Here is a 20484-nt window from a genome sequence, read left to right on the forward strand (position 1 = left end):
TAAAACTAATTTGCTAGGAGCCTATTCATAATTTTTTACAAAATTGGTCATGAATCGTATTATTTTACAGTTAAGGTTTTTGAGAAACGTATCCTAATATTTCTTGAAAATTTCTATTTTTAGAACAATCCCATAAAACGCAATGTTAAAGAAAAATTGCATATTTTGACACTTTTTAAAACGCAGATTTTTTAAATAATTCTGAACAACAAAAAGTATTTTTCCAGGCTAGATTTTGAGATATTGTATAATATCTCTGCCATAGGAACCTATGGTAAAAGTTTTATAATAGTGTCAAAATGGTGACTTTCCACTAAAGTACAACCAACTTTTTTTAGGTCATTATCCTTGTATTGCCTTGGAGTACAGTTTATCGCAAAATGAATAAATTCTGGGTATTTTATGAGTAGGCTTCTACCTTAATTTGAACTATAGGCTAAATCTGAATGAATGAAATGGCTATCCACAAAGAACAGAGGTTACTTTTATAGTCCTTTGTTTATTGCAAGTGGCTATGAGAACCAGTACTAGAGAATTTGCATGGTATTATGGGTACAACATTAAGGAATGTTTAGAGTGTGTGAATTCGTTTGCAAGGCTGTTATTTTGGTTGTCTGTAATCTTCTACCATGTTGTCACAGGATCACTCTTGTATGCTTGATAATCTTCTAATTTGAAATATGATAGTTCAGTTTCATGTCCTTAAGAAGAAATAAACAAAACACATAAGATTTGCAGAATGGAATATGAATTAGCAAAATATGCATAAATAAGGAATACATTGTCATCAATGCAAATATGCTATAAAGGGACTTCACATATCAAAATTACTATTCATTATGACCTTTTATACGTATAGCGCCCTCGAGCATTTCCTTTTTAAAAATGTAGGTATAGAAACTCCACTGACTGACAATTCACAGCAACACATCTTTGAAAGTGAATTTTGATTTTATTTTACTCATTGCTGAGCTGAATAATGAAGTCTGTACTATGTTTATGAAGTTTTCATGATAGATTTGTGTATTCTTATTCTGAAAAACAGTCTGCCATATACTAGTAGATAGTATCTAATTTTCGAAAATATTTTCTTTCACTTTACTTATATATGTATTAGATAGTGGCTCCCAGCATAACTTTGGGCAACTCTAATTATCAGGAAATAATTGATTGATAAGAAAGTGGCTTTGTTATCATGCAGCATATAGTCCATTACAGTATATGCAATTGTGGTCTGATGCCTATACTCACCAACACCACTATTTGCTATGATGACATCTTCTTTCAATATCAATTTCTCATCATCTTCAAAGTTAATGACTGAATTGTTAGACTGTAATAAACAAAATTTACATATTTCTTGTGATGTATGGTAGAGAATACAACTGTTCCTCTGGCTACGAGTAACCCTCTTTTTTTTTTAATCTACAATCAGTTTGTGACTTTTATTGGCTGATACATATAGCGTGCTTTATGAACACTGAATGACCATGACGTTGATTGGCCGATAAATATAGCATGCTGCTAATCTTAATATGCTAATTTTACAAACAATGAATGACCATGAAGTTGATTGGCTGATAAATATAGCAAGCTGCTAATCTTAATATGCTAATTTTACAAACAATGAATGATCATGACGTTGATTGGCTGATAAATACAGCATGCTGCTAATCTGATTATGCTAATTTTACAAACACTGAATGACCATGATGTTGATTGGCTGATAAATACAGCATGCTGCTAATTTGAATATGCTAATTTTACAAACAATGAATGACCATGATGTTGATTGGCTGATAAATACAGCATGCTGCTAGTTTGAATATGCTAATTTTACAAACAATGAATGACCATGACGCTGATTGGCTGATAAATACAGCAAGCTGCTAATCTGATTATGCTAATTTTACAAACAATGAATGATCATGACGTTGATTGGCTGATTAATATAGCATGCTGCTAATCTGATTATGCTAATTTTATAAACAATGAATGATCATGTCGTTGATTGGCTGATTAATACAGCATGCTGCTAATCTGATTATGCTAATTTTACAAACAATGAATGATCATGACGTTGATTGGCTGATAAATATAGCATGCTGCTAATCTAAATATGCTAATTTTACAAACACTGAATGACCATGACGCTGATTGGCTGATAAATATAGCATGCTGCTAATCTGAATATGCTAATTTTACAAACACTGAATGACCATGACGCTGATAAATATAGCATGCTGCTAATCTAAATATGCTAATTTTACAAACACTGAATGACCATGACGTTGATTGGCTGATAAATATAGCATGCTGCTAATCTGAATATGCTAATTTTACAAACACTGAATGACCATGACGCTGATTGGCTGATAAATACAGCATGCTGCTAATCTGATTATGCTAATTTTACAAACACTGAATGACCATGATGCTGATTGGCTGATAAATATAGCATGCTGCTAATCTGAATATGCTAATTTTACAAACACTGAATGACCATGACGCTGATTGGCTGATAAATATAGCATGCTGCTAGTTTGAATATGCTAATTTTACAAACACTGAATGACCATGACATTGATTGGCTGATAAATACAGCATGCTGCTAATCTAAATATGCTAATTTTACAAACACTGAATGATCATGACGTTGATTGGCTGATAAATATAGCATGCTGCTAGTTTGAATATGCTAATTTTACAAACACTGAATGACCATGACGTTGATTGGCTGATAAATACAGCATGCTGCTAATCTAAATATGCTAATTTTTACAAACAATGAATGACCATGACGTTGATTGGCTGATAAATATAGCAAGCTGCTAATCTTAATATGCTAATTTTACAAATAATTAATGACCATGATGTTGATTGACTGATAAATATATCATGCTGCTAATCTGATTATGCTAATTTTACAAACAATGAATGATCATGACGTTGATTGGCTGATAAATATAGCATGCTGCTAATCTGATTATGCTAATTTTACAAACACTGAATGAACATGATGTTGATTGGCTGATAAATACAGCATGCTGCTAATTTGAATATGCTAATTTTACAAACAATGAATGATCATGACGTTGATTGGCTGATAAATATAGCATGCTGCTAATCTGATTATGCTAATTTTACAAACACTGAATGAACATGATGTTGATTGGCTGATAAATACAGCATGCTGCTAATTTGAATATGCTAATTTTACAAACAATGAATGATCATGACGTTGATTGGCTGATAAATACAGCAAGCTGCTAATCTGATTATGCTAATTTTACAAACACTGAATGACCATGACGCTGATTGACTGATAAATATAGCATGCTGCTCATCTGAATATGTTAATTTTACAAAATGAATCATGTCTTTAATGGGGAGGGGTTGTGTATGGTATACAAAATGAATCATGTCTTTAATGGGGAGGGGTTGTGTATGGTATACAAAATCATAACTTAATTTTTTGAAAGTTTACAGATCGCATCAACAGAAGTTGTTTCAATTGACATTAATAAGCATTATGCCATGTGAATTATTCATGAAGGCATCCGATTTGAATTTACATAACCTATGTTTGAGGTAGGCATGAGATTTGAGAATGACACTTGGACAAGAAATTAGTACTCCTACAATACCTTAAACAATAATTTGTCCAAGTAGTTAAAAAAAAGGGTATGGGGACATGTACTGTGAAATACTTTATTTTAGCTGGAATTAATTTTTGCTGAAAAAGCTTATTGTGTGTTTTGTATGGAATTTATTTTCACTGATTTTTGACGAGTTGAATGTGAGACAGGAAAAAAAGTATATTCGCTGGATTTCATTTTCACTGAAAATAGCAAAAATAAATTCCAAGCAAAAATAAAGTATTCTACAGTAATCTCATGCTCTCCATGTGTATGCATCAATTGAATATATTTAACCAATATCATCCCAGATTGCAGTGCATGAAATATCATATTCAAAAATGCATGTATATAATAATTACATGTCAAGCAAATCATTTTGTGATCATCTTCCAACTTGTGTGACTTCTTTAAGTTTCACAAGATCTTCATCGTATATTCATTTGCATACCCTCCATATGAATCCTTGATGTGGCTATCTATATATTACTGTACTTACATCTGTACTTACATACTCGTATATTTTTTTAAAGTGGTACCTTGAATCCATGAGCCGTGTGTAATATCTTCAATGTATCATATTTATATTTTCTTACAGGAGGAGGAATACCTGGTTTAACTTCAATTTCTTGATTAAAAAAAAAAATACACACACTATTTAATAATATCAATTAATACTATTAATATTTTAGGTTATAATGTCTGATGTGTTTGTGAAAGTTTGAACTCGATCGGCCCAGATATGTGAATCAAGAACTGCACTCTTTGGAACAAAATGGCTGCCAGTTCGCCATTTAGAGCATGACAAATAAAATGATGTACAACAAAATATCATTTATGTTCACCGAAACATGTATGTACCAAGTTTGAACAGAATCATCTGTTCATGCATAACTGCTATTTTGCTGGATTTGTTCTCTACATTCAAAATTTGGTGACAAAATTTCAAGTGAAATTTTTCATTTCAAGTTTTTTGGTTAAGAAAGATGCCTCATATTTCACTAGTATAATGTGAATATTATATTTCTGTTGTATTAAAAAGTTTTTCCCTTATCTTAGCAATATTTTTTGATATTGTGTACATCTTTGATTGCTAATTTGTGTACTTATTAGCTAATCTATCTGCTGTGAGTGTTATTGCATCTACTTATATCCTAAAGAGGTATATTGTTCCTCAATCTTAATTAGTTAAATTGTTCTTTATTTGTTTCACATCCAGTCCTGCAGAATATAATGATTTCTGTCTTTTCTACATTTACATGTACTCGTATGCCCGACTGTTAGTACTCATACATTTGAAATTTGTAGTTCTTCAACTGTTGATCATAGAAGTGAAATGTTATATGCATATAGTACACATGTTACTAATTTTCCAAAAAAGTTCTGGTGTTGTTGTTTTACAACTTTAAGTTCTATGATGAGATCGTTTATAAATGTGCAAAAAACTGCTGAATAGAGAAGGGCTAAATGGGCTTCCTTGTTTTACTTCATTCTCAATTTTGAATTTGTCATTTAAATTTGATGGTAAAGTTCATATTTTTATACATATTCTTTATTATATTGTATACTTTTTTGTAAATTATTATTCAGTAGTTTATAATATTTTGACTAAGGGGGTCAAACATTTGAAATCATTGGAGTGTGTGTGGGACTAACCTTTGTCAATCAAACGCATAAACTCTCTGGCAGTCAATGTTCCAGAAACATTTTGCAAAACGATTGGCTTGATATTTCTATGTTGAAAAGATCGGATGAGACGAACAGTTAATGTTAGCCCTACTTGTTTCACTGATTTATCTGTAGTCATGGCGACAAAATGAACTAGGTGCACCTATTTCTCAGGTGAAAAATCCATCACGAAGCTAATAAATATGCCATCGACCAACCGAACATCGACCTGTTTGCGATTTAAACATATTTTGCGACATATGGCTCAACCACTGTGTATAGGGGTGGTAACTTAATGATAACCCAGATTCTCCATTTTTGTTATGGTGAAAGTGATATTAAAACAATTATACAGCCACCAAAGCCATGTGATCACTAAAATAATATGCTTTTTCAGTGATTTTAATTTGCAAAATAATAAGTATTAGCACAGTAGTATTGTAGACCACTTACCATAAATATGTAAATTACCCTCGCGAAAAAGTTCGCTATTCTAGGGTCAAAATGGCGACTCCGGGTTACAACATGGCGGCACTCTCCCATTCTAGATCTTTTCCGCCTAATCAAATGCCACAAATGAGACATTTTCCACCAGCAGGATTTCCGGTAAGTTTATTGTTTTGTACAATTATTGTTCATCTCTGGATTTTGTATGTTTTTCGTCAAATTATGACGACCATTGTCACACAAGACGAGTCCTTTTTGGGACTTGGTTTGAAATACAATAACATAACAAAGGATTTTTCGCGAAAATGGGAGATTGATAAAACATAAATTTAGACTACCCACTTCCAAGAAATGGACATAGTTTAAATAATAGAATTTGCTTCTCTGATTTGTTATTTTTGTCAATATGTTTAACTTTCCCCGCTTTATTTGTGTGCGGGCAAAATGTCCACTTGCATCATGGGTAAAACAGACATACCCGGTACATGTACTACTAAATATTGTTATTGTCATACTAAAAAAGCATTGATACATGTATGAAGTTTATCTTCAAATTTCAATGTGATATTGTTTTATCTTGTTTTCTAAGGTCTATATCGTTTTATATGTTCGCATTTAATCAGACAATAAAAATGCTTGGTTACATTCTTATAATGTTATTTCATAGACCCTCTCCTAGCCTGACCCTGAGGGTGCAATTCGCATGACCTTGCCAGGCTAGCCTTCTTCATACAAGTTTTGATTTTCCTCATTAACCATATAAATTTATTCCAATATCACGAAGAAAGTGGTAGTCACACATTTGTTTCAGTTCATTTTTTAGGAAATTAGCATAATCAGAACTATAATGTGTACATTGTACTACATTTATCAAGGCCATGGTTTCCCACTGACCATATGAGAAAAATCGTGGCAATTTTTTTCCAGAGTAGTATGGAGTGGGCCAAAGGATCCATGAAATAAAAGAAAAGTAACCAGGCTAAGATCAGGCTAACCTTCACCTTAAAATTAATGTTAATTTTCTACCCCAGACTATTCGTCTTGATGTTATTGTTATCAACCACACAACTCATCCTATTTTAGCACAAAACATAGTCATGTCATACTTGTAACCCCAATGGTACACTGGGTAAAATTTGGAACTATTTTTCTCAGTCGAGCCTTGTGTGGGTAATAGTAATAATATAGAAACAATATGATCTGGGGTACAAATTTTCTGACTTATAATGTCAACTAACTTTTTATGAAAGTCTTCAGAAGAAAATTCAGCAGTGGTTCTGTCAGTACGTAATTAAACTTTGAGTTGATTGCTTAATTCTCTTGATGACTACTACCACAGGGACTCCAGGAACTATAATAAACTGTACCTCTAGTGTATTGAGGTGTGGGTATCGGCTGGTATCTAGTGTATTAAAATCAGCCTATAAGGACTCCAGCAATCCCACAAACAGGCGAAAGAAAAGCTGATTCACTAGGTGTACAATTTATTATAATTTATGGGCTCCCTGTGCTTACATACATGCGATAATACATATTCATGTGCCTGCACAAATATAGTTATGTAAAATAAAAATAGTTTTTCTGTCATATTGAAAAGCTTAAGAGAGTTAGACAATGTATGCAATGAATTTGTGTCAGTGCGAGTGCACACCTATGCATATTTTAAGTACGCGACTAACAGTGCTGGTTTAGTTTAGAACAGTATTGTTCCCGACGTTACTATCTCTGACAATACCTTTGATGTTCAATGTATTCAAACATAGAGTATACTGAAGAACATATAAAAAAATCACGACACAGTGTTCTCCCCAGAAGATTGTCTCAGGGTTGCAGCTAATTTGCATATGTATCTACATACTAATTAACATAATTTGCAGTTATATTTTTAAAGAAAAATGATTTACTGCGTACACTGTTGCCCATTAATGGGATATATTACTAAAAATATATTATTTAATTGGTAACAATAATATACAATTCACATCTAGAGTTTTGAATACAAAATCATTATAACTATGAAATCATCATTCAAATTGAGGTGTTCGTCATGTAAATTTGACCTCTCTCACCCAATGCCTTGTTTTACTGCTCCTTTACTGTCATCACAAGAGTAATGCATTGAGCAATGTTGCAATTTACATCGCGGTTTTGCTAACAATATTGCTATACAATGGAACCAGCTTTTGAAGTCCTTTTATTTTGCAGATTTCAGATCACATGGATTTTTTCCTTTTTCCACAAACTGTTGCAAATGTACACCCAACCCACGCAATGCAATCTAAATTATTTACTGAAAAGGCTATTCCATCGCTTTCTTGCATACAGACTAAGTAATACATGCTGTAATTATAACATGTGTACGGTAAATGCTTACACTTATGAGTAGTTTAGAGGCACTCATAGTCTGGAATAACTGAAACATCATTTTAGCCTGATTAATTGATAAGCAATACTGATCGATGTATAGCAATGTTGCTATATAAATGGAACTTTGCCCAGCGGCTTATGTCTTGATGACAGTAATAGCTTCGTGCATGTGTTGATAATTTGCATACCACAGTAACAGTAAAACAACATGACCGCCTTCAGGAACTAATCATTTTAGTCTGTTATTTTTTTTTCAAATGTATTCCTGACCTAATCATTAAGTAAATGAACAACTGATTATAAAAATGTGTCTCTGGTGACAGGGATTTGATTGACTAATAAACCTCCTTTGTTGTGTCTAGTTGTCGTTTTTCGTAAAATCTAATTCCTGATAATCCTAGCCTAGTCTATTGTGTTGTCATGTTTATTTACTTTCAACTTTGAACCCAACACAAACTAACTTCACACTTCTTTTCAGTCTTTTGTGTTTTTTGTTTGTTTAACATGTTATTAATTATAGAACATTGACAATAAAACTCAATAATTAGATTAGTCGTGGTAGGATGTCTTTAGAGTAGTGGTCAACCAGTCAAAGTTGCATGCAAGCTGTATTGGCATAAATCAGAGTAGCAGCTCCGCTACCTAAAACGCTTCTGGGGAGAACACTGCAAGTTTATTTGATATCATGGGTCACGAATATTCTGTTATCAGATGTCTGCATTTTGCTGCTACAATGTATCGCACCAACAGAAACTAACATCAGAATCGCAATTTGTGTGTGCGTGCACTGAGCTTCTTTGCACATAACATCTCATTTGCATACAGAAATGCTATTTCTACGATGAACTTGCAGCCAATTTATCACCTGTGGTTAAACAAATAATTTATTTGCGGAACCATCAGTGTATTTACGATTATGCTTGTACCGGTAGATACACATTGCCAACATTTTTACTAAATTTTGAGGTAGTTCTTTTTGTGGTCTTCAACAGTAAGTCAGCAAGCAGTAGTGGCTGTACAGTGGAAAAATGAATCCTCTACGTTACCAAGATAAGGTTGGGAGAATTAGAAATGCAATTTGATTATGACAAGATGTGACTTTAAAACCAAAAATGTTGTTTGATAAATGCCTGAAACTATCAGTACATTTATTTAACAAAAATATTAAGTTTGATCATATTTCAAACAATTATCACTAAAATAAATTGTATAACATCGATTTAGTCTTATTAATTGATAAGCAATGCGGATTGATGTATAGCAACGTTGCGATATAACATTGCCCTGTGAATTATTCCTTGATGACAGTAACAAAAATATTAAGTTTGATCATATTTCCAACAATTTTCACTAAAATAAATTGTGCAGTCTTTCCATATTTTGGAGTTGTAAAACTAAGAGGTACAATGTGACCAGTTGGTGTGTTTCTTCGTTCAAGGACTACCGGTAATTGGATTTGCTGAGCAGGGTGTGTGATATGGAAACAAATATTACACGACAACGTCACTGATACTGCATGATACACGTGATAAATTCTGTTTTTTTAATAGCTAACCTTGTGATATAATCTTTAGAGGCCATCAATACATTTAGATTTCCAGAGACACTCAGACATATTAATAAAGTTAACCTGTCATTAACCCCTATGGAATGTTGCCAAGTGGTACATAGGGGAATTGAAGCAGAGGCAATTTTTGATTGGAGATAAATTTAAACTGTGAGCCAAAATAATGCCAATTGGTTTAGAAACTGGATCACACTTGCCTCGTACATGTATGCTTTGATATTACTTTCCATATTATGCATCTCTGACAATATTTTAACTGCACAATGTAAAAAAAAGGATAACTACCAAGTGACCCATGCTATCAAATTTATTAAACGAGTGTACATGTACAGTAGTGAAGAAGACATAAATTATGACAGGTTTAATAAATCTGATGTCACAAATCTTCTGTTATCACATGTATAAATTTGCAGCTATTGTATCTACCAAAACTCGCATCAGAATTATATTGTATGTGTGCGTACACATACCCTGAGCCCTATTGCACATTACATTCATTTGCATACTGAAACACTGCTCCTTGGATGTATTTCTGGACAGTTTATCCCTTGCGGTTACCGGAAAACAAATACTGATACATGTACTAACTCTGCATGATACATGTGACAAATTCAAGTCTTTTGTTAAGACATAATCTTATTACGGGGAACTTTATCTTTGTTATGTAGGTCATTTATTTTCAGAGACACAAAGTACATGTTACCTATTTACCACATGTTGATAAATGGTACACTGGAATTAAAGCCTGAGATAAATTCAAACTGTTAACTTGAAGCTAATTGGTTTAGAAACTGAATGTTGGATGATGCCTGAAACTACCAGATTTATAAAAAAAAAATAGATCATTGAATATTGTCTTAAAAATGAGCTATGTTTTTGGAGGTTTTGGTCACAAGTCAAGTTCAAAAGTTAAAAGTGTCATGCAAAGTACAATCGGGTAGAGTGAGAGATATCAAAACATGTTCAATAATGGAATTTGTGTGATAGTGTGTAAATGTAAAAAACAAAACAAAATAAAATCTAAATATGGCTAATAAGCGGAAAGCATGTCATTTCTGAAATTTGTATTTCAAATTTTCTTCAATCATACCTTAAAAGCGAATCTCCAATAGAAGTGCATATAAACCAACAATTGCATGTGTTGTATATGGAGTAATATAAATAATGTATGATGTTTTTGACCCATAGAAACATGCCTGTAATGTATGCAAGTGCACATTTCTAATAGAGGAAATACGCCATTTAATTTATGCTGCAGTTACCTGTGGCTGTCATTCAATGTATATAACAATTCAATATTAGATGACAAAATATGGAAAGAGTTCCTTATGTACCCTCAACCCTAACCCTAACACAAACCCTACCCCTACCCTCCAGCACTCCCAATTTCATTGCATACAAATGTATGCCTGTCCTAAGGACACCTGTAGTTATCTGGCACATATATGGTTGTATTTGAAGCCTTTGGATAAGGATTAGGGATCAGAGGTACAAAAGGAACGCTTGCTATCAAAAAATATTGTCTTATTATACTTATGTACTGATATGTTCACTTACTCACATGTCTCTCACTACAATGTAAACATCTGTTTGTATATTAATTTAACTATAAAGCACTCTGTATTGTTTTCTTGAATCTTTGTGTTGTCCTACAGGGGGAAGTGTTTAAATCACAAAATTATCACTTGACAAACAAGTCTCCGGAATTAATATCTTTTGTGTTTGTTCGAACATGTTGTATCCATCTTGTTTTCTGTGTTTTTCCAATATATGCTTTCTTTGAAGGATTCCTCTTCCTCAACATCCACCACTGCTGCTACCACAGCAACCACATCTTCAGCATCTACTTCTTCCTCATCTTCGGCCAAACAGGTATCTTTTCCTCCACTTGCTACATGGCAACCATGCTGGCTTTGCAAATACGTGTCACTCTCCTGTTGCTTGCAAAGCCATTAAAATTAAAGCGCTGCTCTCAGCATTTAACAATTTGTTGAACCAAATCATGTAACAGCTGCTTATCGCTATCAGGTTGCAAAACATGCTTGGAAGACTTGCCTGTTTGCATGCATGTATATTCGTAAACTTATTGTAGTATAAATATACATGTGAATTAAAGTTGATTGTCGTTTTCAAACCTCATTTAATTAACAACTGTTTGGTTCAGTTGTTTTCTAAGCAAAGGTAGGTTTGTTTAAATTAGCATAAAAGTGTTGTGTTTTTTGGTGTTGCTTGGTAGTGCCTCCCAATGCTTCAATAGTTGTATTACGCTCAGCAAATGAATGTTTTTAACTTATTTCTTATCTCCATGTTAAAAGATATACACTGTACATATAGCAATAGGTGGTAGGTTATCTCTTGTCCAGATTGTTATTGGCATATCATGCTTACATTTGTAATAACCAACATGTTATAATTAATGAATTTCACTAAATTGTGATTGGGTACATCTATCTACAAGTATAGTTGACTACATTCTTGTAGATGAGTGTACCAGGATATTTTACTGTATTGGTAATATATCACAGTATTGGTATTAATGGACCAATACTACTTGATAAAAAACTAGCTGCATGTATTGAAACTACCTTAGCTACGTTTCAGTTGTGAATCATCGTTTCCAAGTTGTTATTATTCGTACTGATTCTGTTGCAGATGAATTTGATACAAGTACTAGTCTTTCAATTCATGATAGTGAGGACTATTACATGTATTTATGTGAAGGTTTTTCTGCATGCATTTATATCTCAGCTGTTTAACTCTGAGGGTGCTATTCTAATGAAATTCGGTCTGTGCTGTTAACACATCGCTGATCTTCTTCATAACAATGAGATTTTTTATAATGTATCATTATATATTAGACGTTGCCGGAATAATTTCGCATTTTGTTTTGAAATAAGTTAGTTTTAGGTGTGGAGAAAGACAAATTATGTTGTTCCATATCATACAGGGATGCTTTTTTTCTTCACTGAATTCCGTTGATGTGAATGAAGGTGTTCCAGAGTTTTGCTTAATGAATGTTTATACAAATTTCTCACCGGTAGCATCGTGTTCAAATTGATTCTTTTGAGCTTCTAGATCAGTAGGTCTGAATTTCAAATTGTGCTCAGGTTTAAAACACAAAATGAAATATAGGAATGACTCGCCCACCTTTGAATGTGAGTGTGTTAGGGGGCTGTTATGGAATAAGACCAAAAAAAAAATTGTTTTGTTGCCCTCAGCGACCGACTGAAAAATATGAATTATTGGGTCGCGTTTTTTTCCCCATATACCTCAGCTATTTACGATACCCTTAGTTTTCACAAATTTAAAAAAAAAAAAGAATCCGACCCAATTTTTCGAATTTCCGACTTGAGGGCAACATAAGTTTTTTTTTTTGGCCTAATAGTAATTTGATAATTCACCTATATAGATGAATTTGTTATTGTTGTGTGTAAGTGGGTGGGCATTTTTTTTTGGGGGGGGGGGTGGGTGGGGGGGTGGGGTGCTGAATTTTTGTGTGTGTAGAGAGAAAATGTTGCCCCCCCCATTAAATGAAAACTTGACAGAGAATTACGCTTAAACCACTTTTTATTCAAGCACAATGTTCATTGAAAGAATGACCTGCATTCACATATAGATATAATAATTAAATATCTGATTGTTTTGTTCTCTGATGACCAGCATCAAATTTAAAATTTAAAACACACTTTTGTATATCATGTACAATTACTAATATTATATTTCAACATTGAAGTAAATGTCTTGTCAGAAAAAATAGTATACGAAATACTATGCATGCCATTTGTCATGATGACAGTAATATTTCAATGATTCAACATAAATATTGTTATTTTAAATAAGTGCTAGGTAATGCACAATTTTGGTTATGTAAATTTTGACCTAGGAACAAGGAATTTATTGGAATTTGTTATTTTGAAAATGTTGGGTAATTTTTTAATATGATGCCAGTTAGCAACTTCTAGTTTTCTTTACGGAGTATAAAAAATTGTTTTGAAAAGGTTTAGAACCATTTCCAGTTGAATGAATCCCTAAAAAATAAATACTAATTACCAGAAATCACGACAAGCACAAGCTTATACTAAAAGAGCTACATACATTGTATGCATTATGCTTGCACACGTTTTAGCACAATTTGGTATGTATAAAAAAAACACAATTGATATTAGCTTGCCTTCATGCCTTGGGCATTGGCATATCAACATTGTGAGAAAAATATAGACAATGAAATGGAGAGTTACAGACTAATTGTTTTGTAGTGTCAATAGCTGTTTGATAGTCAAAGTAGTTCTTTTCATCTCATCTGTCCATCTCTTACATGTGGTGGTACATGTACCCATGGAGGTATAAACAGTCTATTTATACCTCCATGATGTACCCAACTACGGTAAATGGAGGTACATGTAGTCGTTCAAACACGTTTGTAAACTACAATGTTATATGGTTTAGGAATGAGAGAAATCAAAGTCTCCCCTTCCAAATCAATCTCTTCATCTACTGGCACATCAAAGATAAATTTCTGCAACAGTCCAGCCAAGAACAAATAGAGTTCTGTTTTAGCAATACTTCGGCCAATGCACATGCGGCGTCCCGTAGAGAATGGCATGTAATTGGGAAACTCTGACATATTTCTCATATGGCCTTCATCATCAAGGAATCTTTCTGGTCTGAATTCTTGTGGATCCTCCCAACCTGATTCATCGTGATGGACTGCCCACAGATTAGCCAGAACTTGTGTTCCTACAGAAAGCAAGTACCGGGTAGGGTGGATAAGTACAAAGAGTATAAACAAAGAGATATTGTTCACTTGAGATACATGATATTTTATTTTTTTCCTTCTTTTGGATTGTTATCATTTCACTATTTTGAGTATGTAATGATAAATATGTGTACGTCACAATAAATGTTTTTGTTCAAAGTTTATTTAAAGAGGTAGCAAGTCTGGGGGTGGCCATACCTTATCACATATTATTTTCATGGACCTTTTGTAAACAGGATGACAAAAGTCTGTGGCATATATTCAGGTTTCTCATTGCAGCCAAATGTTTGTAACGAATCACATGCAGACATTGGCATTCCTTGATGGACCTTGACCCCAGTCCACCTCCAAGAAAATGCAGTCTTTGATGTCCCCTCCCCAAAGTCATGCAGGCCTTGACATCGCCCGCATCCAAGGTAACACAGACCTTGGCAAAGTCGCGCAATCCCCCCTTCCCTTCTCAAGAAAAAGCAGGCCTTGACACCCCCAAACGTCATGCAATTCTTAGGGCAAATTTTACTACATGCAGATATTGAACTTGCCCTCTTTGAATCAGTTCACTGATCAGACCATGCCATTGATCATTGATGATATAAAACAACAAAACAAATTTTGTATTGTTTACACATACCTTTAGGAATAGTGTAGCCCATCACTTGTGTATCTTCTGCAGCTGAATGTGGAAGTCCAAGTACTGCCTGTGAGCTGTATCGAAGTATCTCATAAATCGTAGCACCTACAAACAATTACTCTCAGTTAATTTATTTAGACCAGACCCACAACAAACTTACGCTGCATATTTTTCAAGAGAAAATTGAAGGATTTTTTTTAAATAATGAAGCAAAGAGTGAAATATTTTTTATATACATGTATTAAAATGCTTCAGAAAATCTTGTTCATAATGTTTCTAAATTAATTAATTAAAAAAATTTAATTAAATTTGTCCTCCGTATAAACTCACATCTCTTATTTCTACATGTATATCTTAAAATATAGACATTCTGATCGATTGCAAAGTAGAGTATGGACTTACTGAGGTAGGGTAGTGATTGTTTGTGTCCTATGGTCACCCGTTGCTCTCTTCCAACCACCTTATCAAGTTCATCATGAACCTTGGCTTGAACTTTAGGAAATGCTGCCATGTATAAGAGTGCCCACTGTAGAGTATTCATAACTGTATCACTCCCTGCAGACAGAAATAACAGTCAGAAAATATTAAATACACTTATTATGGTTTACCAATCAAATTAGGACCATTTTAAACTGCCTGTAGCACTGTTTTGCTGTGAAACCAATCTAAGTATTATTTTGAGTTTATGAAAATGCAACTACATATATGTGCTTCTACTGGTAATGATTTGTTAAATAAATCTTCGATTTAATCATATCTTTTCAGATGAGACATTTGACACTGTTTATGGCCTTGTACATGTATATCAACTCGGTTAGTTTCATTTGGGGTAAAAAATATCTTTATAATATCAAATACTAATTTTATTAAATTATAAATATGATATACAAATTTATAGTTATAGAGCTTTTATAGACTAGTTATGTGCATTAAGCAACTTGTTTTATTAATTTTTTACTCCTGGGGATAGCTGCTACGTTTTTCAAGTTATCATGCAAGTAAACAAATAGTAGGGATAGGAAATACAGAGCATTGTTTATAATGTAGTGAAATACCTTCTAAGTCACCATTTTGAACAATGTTAGTACCATTGAATTAGGGGAAACTTAACTAAATTATACTAACCTGCAAAAAACATGATCCACATGTTAATCACAATGTGTTCTGGACTGAGTGCCTTGATAGCGTCATCATCTTTATCAGCAACTGCTTTTCTTGAAGCGTGCAGCATTGCGTCTATCATATCACGAATATGGCCTTCTTTGTATGTAGCTACATGCTCCACATACTTCTTCATGAGAGTGCGATCTCTCATATCTCTAGCTTTCAGCAGAGCATCAAACCACTTGTTGCTAAAGTGTCGTAGCCATGGCATTGAATTGACTGGGTGGACCGGTGAGATAACTTTCAGGATTTCAGATGAGTAATCAAGGATTTCTTTCAGCTCAGGATCGTCTTTCTCGTAGCGTTGACAGTATACCAAGTTGCAGATTACATTAAGAGAGGCAAGGTTAAGGTCGTCCTTTGGGTCGAATGCTTTGCTTCCTTTGTTTGTAAACTGTTTGCAAAGATAATCCACTTCAACCATTACCTTGGTGCTCAGACTTGTCTCGCTCATGACTCGTATGGCTCTACTGCACAAATTGGTATGAACACGCCATTGGTCTTGGTCAGGACATGTCATGAAACCTTTGTCTCCCACCAATACATCAAGGGAATATAGTCTTGGTCGATTAGCAATATTGGCACCCTGGTAAGCTTTCTTGATGACTGCTGCACTATTAAGTATCACCACTCTCTCTGTACCCAGCTTCAAACTGAAGATGTCGCCATACTTCTTGGAAAGTTCCAGCAAGGACCGGTGTGGTGACTTCAGGTCAATGCTTAGTGCATTACCGATGAATGGTATTGAGCTTGGACCTGGTGGTAATTTTCTTACTGAGTAGTCATACTGCTCCTTAATATAGTAGAATGCACATAGTGCTGTGCCACAGAATGAAACTTCTAATAACATTTTGTAGTAGTACAAGTATATATCTTTGTAAAATCAGACCAGCTGATGTGTACGTAATGAGGTTTCTGGACTATTTCTGAAATGAGAAAAATGAAAAATCATACATATTTGTAACAAATAATAATAAATCCAAACAAACTTATCTATGACAGTGAGCTGGAGACTTACTTGTTCGCAGAAATACAAGTTTGAATGTTTCACTTGTTATGGGGGTTTCCTTATATAGTGTTTGATCACTGATAGCCCAGATACGTCCTTAATGTCGTCACTGTGATCTAGTTTACAATTACAATTGACCTACATAGACAAGGGGCACCCTTTCAGACCTAAATAGGACAGTATTCAGACCATGCGTCACCACATTGCGTTGATTTATGATGTTCACATTGTGGTTATTTGAATACAGACGTAAGTTACATCAGAATAGTGAGAATGTGATGTCACATAAACATTTCACACTTAAATAACAGAAAAACAACACTTGTTATTAAAAACAACAACATAGGATGACATACTTTATTGCTAATAAATTGGATGTTCACATTGTGGTTATTTGAGTTCACACGTAAATTACATCAGAATGGTGAGAATGTGATATCACATAAACATTTCACATGTAAATAGCAGAAAATAACACTTGTTATAAAAAAACAAAAACACAGGAAGACATACTGTTAAACTCAATAATTATTTGCATGTTTTTAATTTTGCTATTTTCCCCAATAAGTAAAATGCACTATAAAATAAATCTATGTGAACATGTAAAATAACAATAGAACTCATTTTTACCCTGCCAAGTTTGTGAAATTAAAACCCAGTGAAATTGCTCATATTATCAAAGTAGAAAAATTAAATTACACTGAAAATAAATTTTAATGCAGTATTCGAAGATTGATGGAAATCTAAAAGTCTGCTCGACTGCCAGCCAAACCACCCTCACTTAGTATTAGTAGTTTTTTTATTCATTGCCTGATATATATATATGGAAAATGTAATATTGCTCTCCTTAGGCAGGAAGAAGTTATTTCAAGTTCAGAAGCGGCCATTCACTTTTTAGCTCCGCTGTCGACTTTGTCGAGCGGAGCTTATCATATGAGTGATTGTCCGTCGTCGTCGTCCGGTGTCCGTGTCAATGTTTTACTTTTTCAACTTCTACTTGAAAACTACAAGCCTGAATGCTTTGATACTTGGTGTATATGTACCTTGGGTAGACCTCTTTCAGATTTGTTCATTTCATGATCATATCTTCAATTCTCTAATTTTGGTGAATATTTTTGTCATTTTTGGTAAAAAGTGATATTTTCGACTTCTTGTTAAAAACCGCAAGTCCAATTGCTTTGATAATACATATATAGGTACTACATGTGGACCACTCTCAAATTTGTTCATTTCATGATCATATCTTCAATTCTCTAATTTTGGTGAATATTTTTGTCATTTTTGGTAAAAAGTGATATTTTCGACTTCTTGTTAAAAACCGCAAGTCCAATTGCTTTGATAATACATATATAGGTACTACATGTGGACCACTCTCAAATTTGTTCATTTCATGATGATATCTTCAATTTTCTAATTTTGGTGAATATTTTTGTCATTTTTGGTAAAAAGTGATATTTTCAGTCCCATTGCATTGATACTATGCATGTTGTTCATTTTCTAATGATATCTTCTGTTCTTTAATTGAAATGTGCATTGCTAACAGCGGAGCTATCTCAGCCGAGAGGCTGCTTGTTTTATTTTGTATGGGCTGTGTAAGTGTGTATTCTCTTCTCTACTTCAGGTCTGGGTGATTCATCTTTCAGTTTTAAAGCAAACTCGTTCCCATGAATAAACATTGAGCAAGTAGACGTTTAGGATGTCAATTCAAATGGAAAACAAAAGACCACACTGATAATGGTATAATGGTTGACTGCTTGCTTGCTTGCTTGCTTGCTTTTGTAAAAGTTGTATCTATTAAAATTTGAATTTACTTCAGTGTGTCTTGTACTATTTTATGTTGTATTTTAAAACTCCACCCCACTCAACTCAACTCAACTCAACTCTGCATGTCAATGTACTTATGACAGGTTTTTGTTCTGTAGAAGGCCTTCTCAGATAAGACTGTTTATACGGTGCATGTACAATGTATTTAGATGAAATGCGCTAGATCTAGTTCATGATACTTTATATATATAGAGTGTGCAAATAAAAAGATATGTTTTGTCTGTAATAACAATTTGAGTGCCTCCCCAGATAAAAAATTAACTTTTTTACATAAAAAATAGTGTCAATGGTGGGATTCAAACCCATACACTACCCTAGTCTACTGGACCACCAATCCGGTTAAAAATAAATAATAATCAATTTATGAATGCAAGTCCTGGCCATCCAGTTTTTAAATTTTTTGGAATTGTGTTAAGTTTTTGTGCTGTGAAGGGGTACATGTTGTACTTCAATAGCTAACTTAATTAGACAGTCATACATTTTATGTTTTTGGAAATATTGAATTAAGAATGCTGGTTCATTTTTACAAAATTAATTAAAATTATAGATAAAATGTGTAAAAAAATATGATTCTTAACTCTAAATTAATTTTAGTGTTTAATTTTAGAATGCTAAGAACTAGTAAAATTATCCATATTTTTCCTCTTGTGTAGTACACACTCTTGTTTCATCATGAATTGGTTTCAAATTATTCCTGGATCATATTTGCTGCCATAAAAGTCCAGAATATTTACTTGTTTTACTTTCTAAACAGTATTTTGAATTGCTAATTGCTATAACTTGATTATTTTTTAAATGAAAACATTTTGGTATGATTTATTGTGAAACGAAGATAAGGATTTTGTTGCAAACATGCATGTAACTGCATTTGCACTGGGTTTTAATAACATTCCTGTATAGGTAAATCCAGTACATGTGTACGTTAGCGTTTTTCTGTATTTCAGTGAATGAATGCTGCTATGTTGCTGCCAAAACAAGATTTTTGTTTATCAAAATGCAATATCAAAAAAATATTTAAACTATAAAAAATAATACTGAGCCATCCATATTGACTTGAGTGTGGAGAAACGTCATTAAAAGTTAGAATTAAATTCATAATGAAAGCAAAATGTAACCTTACCTGTAGAAAAAGAAATGGAAGCCAAAGGCGAACCAGCGCCTTTAGAATATGAACGAGTCACTTGCCTGCACCTCCGTGTCTAATTCAAAATTTTATACTTGGTCTTTTTATATACTGTTGCTGAAAGCTACGTCATGCATGCTATTTTCATATATTAGTTTGTGTCGTGTTTGTGTGATTAGCATTACATTACAATATCTATGCATAATGCATAATTATGACTAAAAATAGTCATTCTAGTTGCATATATCTATTTTAAAGTATTTCTACTACATTGTCCCATGAGATTGTTC

The 20484-nt window shown here is 33.4% G+C and overlaps 3 protein-coding genes across 8 annotated transcripts in view; 1 reads left to right on the forward strand and 2 right to left on the reverse strand.

Moving 5' to 3' along the window:
• Positions 1-479: 479 nt before the first annotated feature.
• Positions 480-5546, reverse strand: LOC100378788 (UPF0538 protein C2orf76 homolog). Its single transcript, XM_002741384.4, has 4 exons — positions 5295-5546; positions 4178-4266; positions 1252-1333; positions 480-701 (listed from the first exon to the last, which is right to left on the reverse strand). The coding sequence occupies exons 1-4, from the start codon at positions 5443-5445 to the stop codon at positions 625-627; spliced, it is 399 nt and encodes a 132-aa protein (XP_002741430.1). The 5' UTR covers positions 5446-5546; the 3' UTR covers positions 480-624.
• A 237-nt stretch (positions 5547-5783) lies between these two features.
• LOC100366427 (SWI/SNF-related matrix-associated actin-dependent regulator of chromatin subfamily D member 1-like) overlaps positions 5784-20484 on the forward strand; it is a 36969-nt gene continuing 22268 nt past the window's right edge. For all 6 annotated transcript variants that reach the window (XM_085501410.1, XM_085501412.1, XM_085501411.1 and 3 more), the window contains exon 1: positions 5784-5912. In XM_085501410.1, the coding sequence (XP_085357536.1) occupies positions 5811-5912 (102 nt within the window). In that variant the 5' untranslated portion in view covers positions 5784-5810. The remainder of the gene's footprint in view (positions 5913-20484) is intronic.
• On the reverse strand, positions 13972-20271 carry LOC144342868 (steroid 17-alpha-hydroxylase/17,20 lyase-like). Its single transcript, XM_078005730.2, has 5 exons — positions 20192-20271; positions 16200-17164; positions 15477-15629; positions 15075-15179; positions 13972-14424 (listed from the first exon to the last, which is right to left on the reverse strand). Exons 2-5 carry the CDS (start codon positions 17086-17088, stop codon positions 14096-14098), a joined length of 1476 nt encoding a protein of 491 aa, XP_077861856.1. The 5' UTR covers positions 17089-17164; positions 20192-20271; the 3' UTR covers positions 13972-14095.

The sequence above is a fragment of the Saccoglossus kowalevskii genome, chromosome 7 (assembly GCF_978046115.1).
Source record: "Saccoglossus kowalevskii chromosome 7, keSacKowa6.1, whole genome shotgun sequence".
In the NCBI taxonomy this organism is placed as follows: domain Eukaryota; kingdom Metazoa; phylum Hemichordata; class Enteropneusta; family Harrimaniidae; genus Saccoglossus; species Saccoglossus kowalevskii.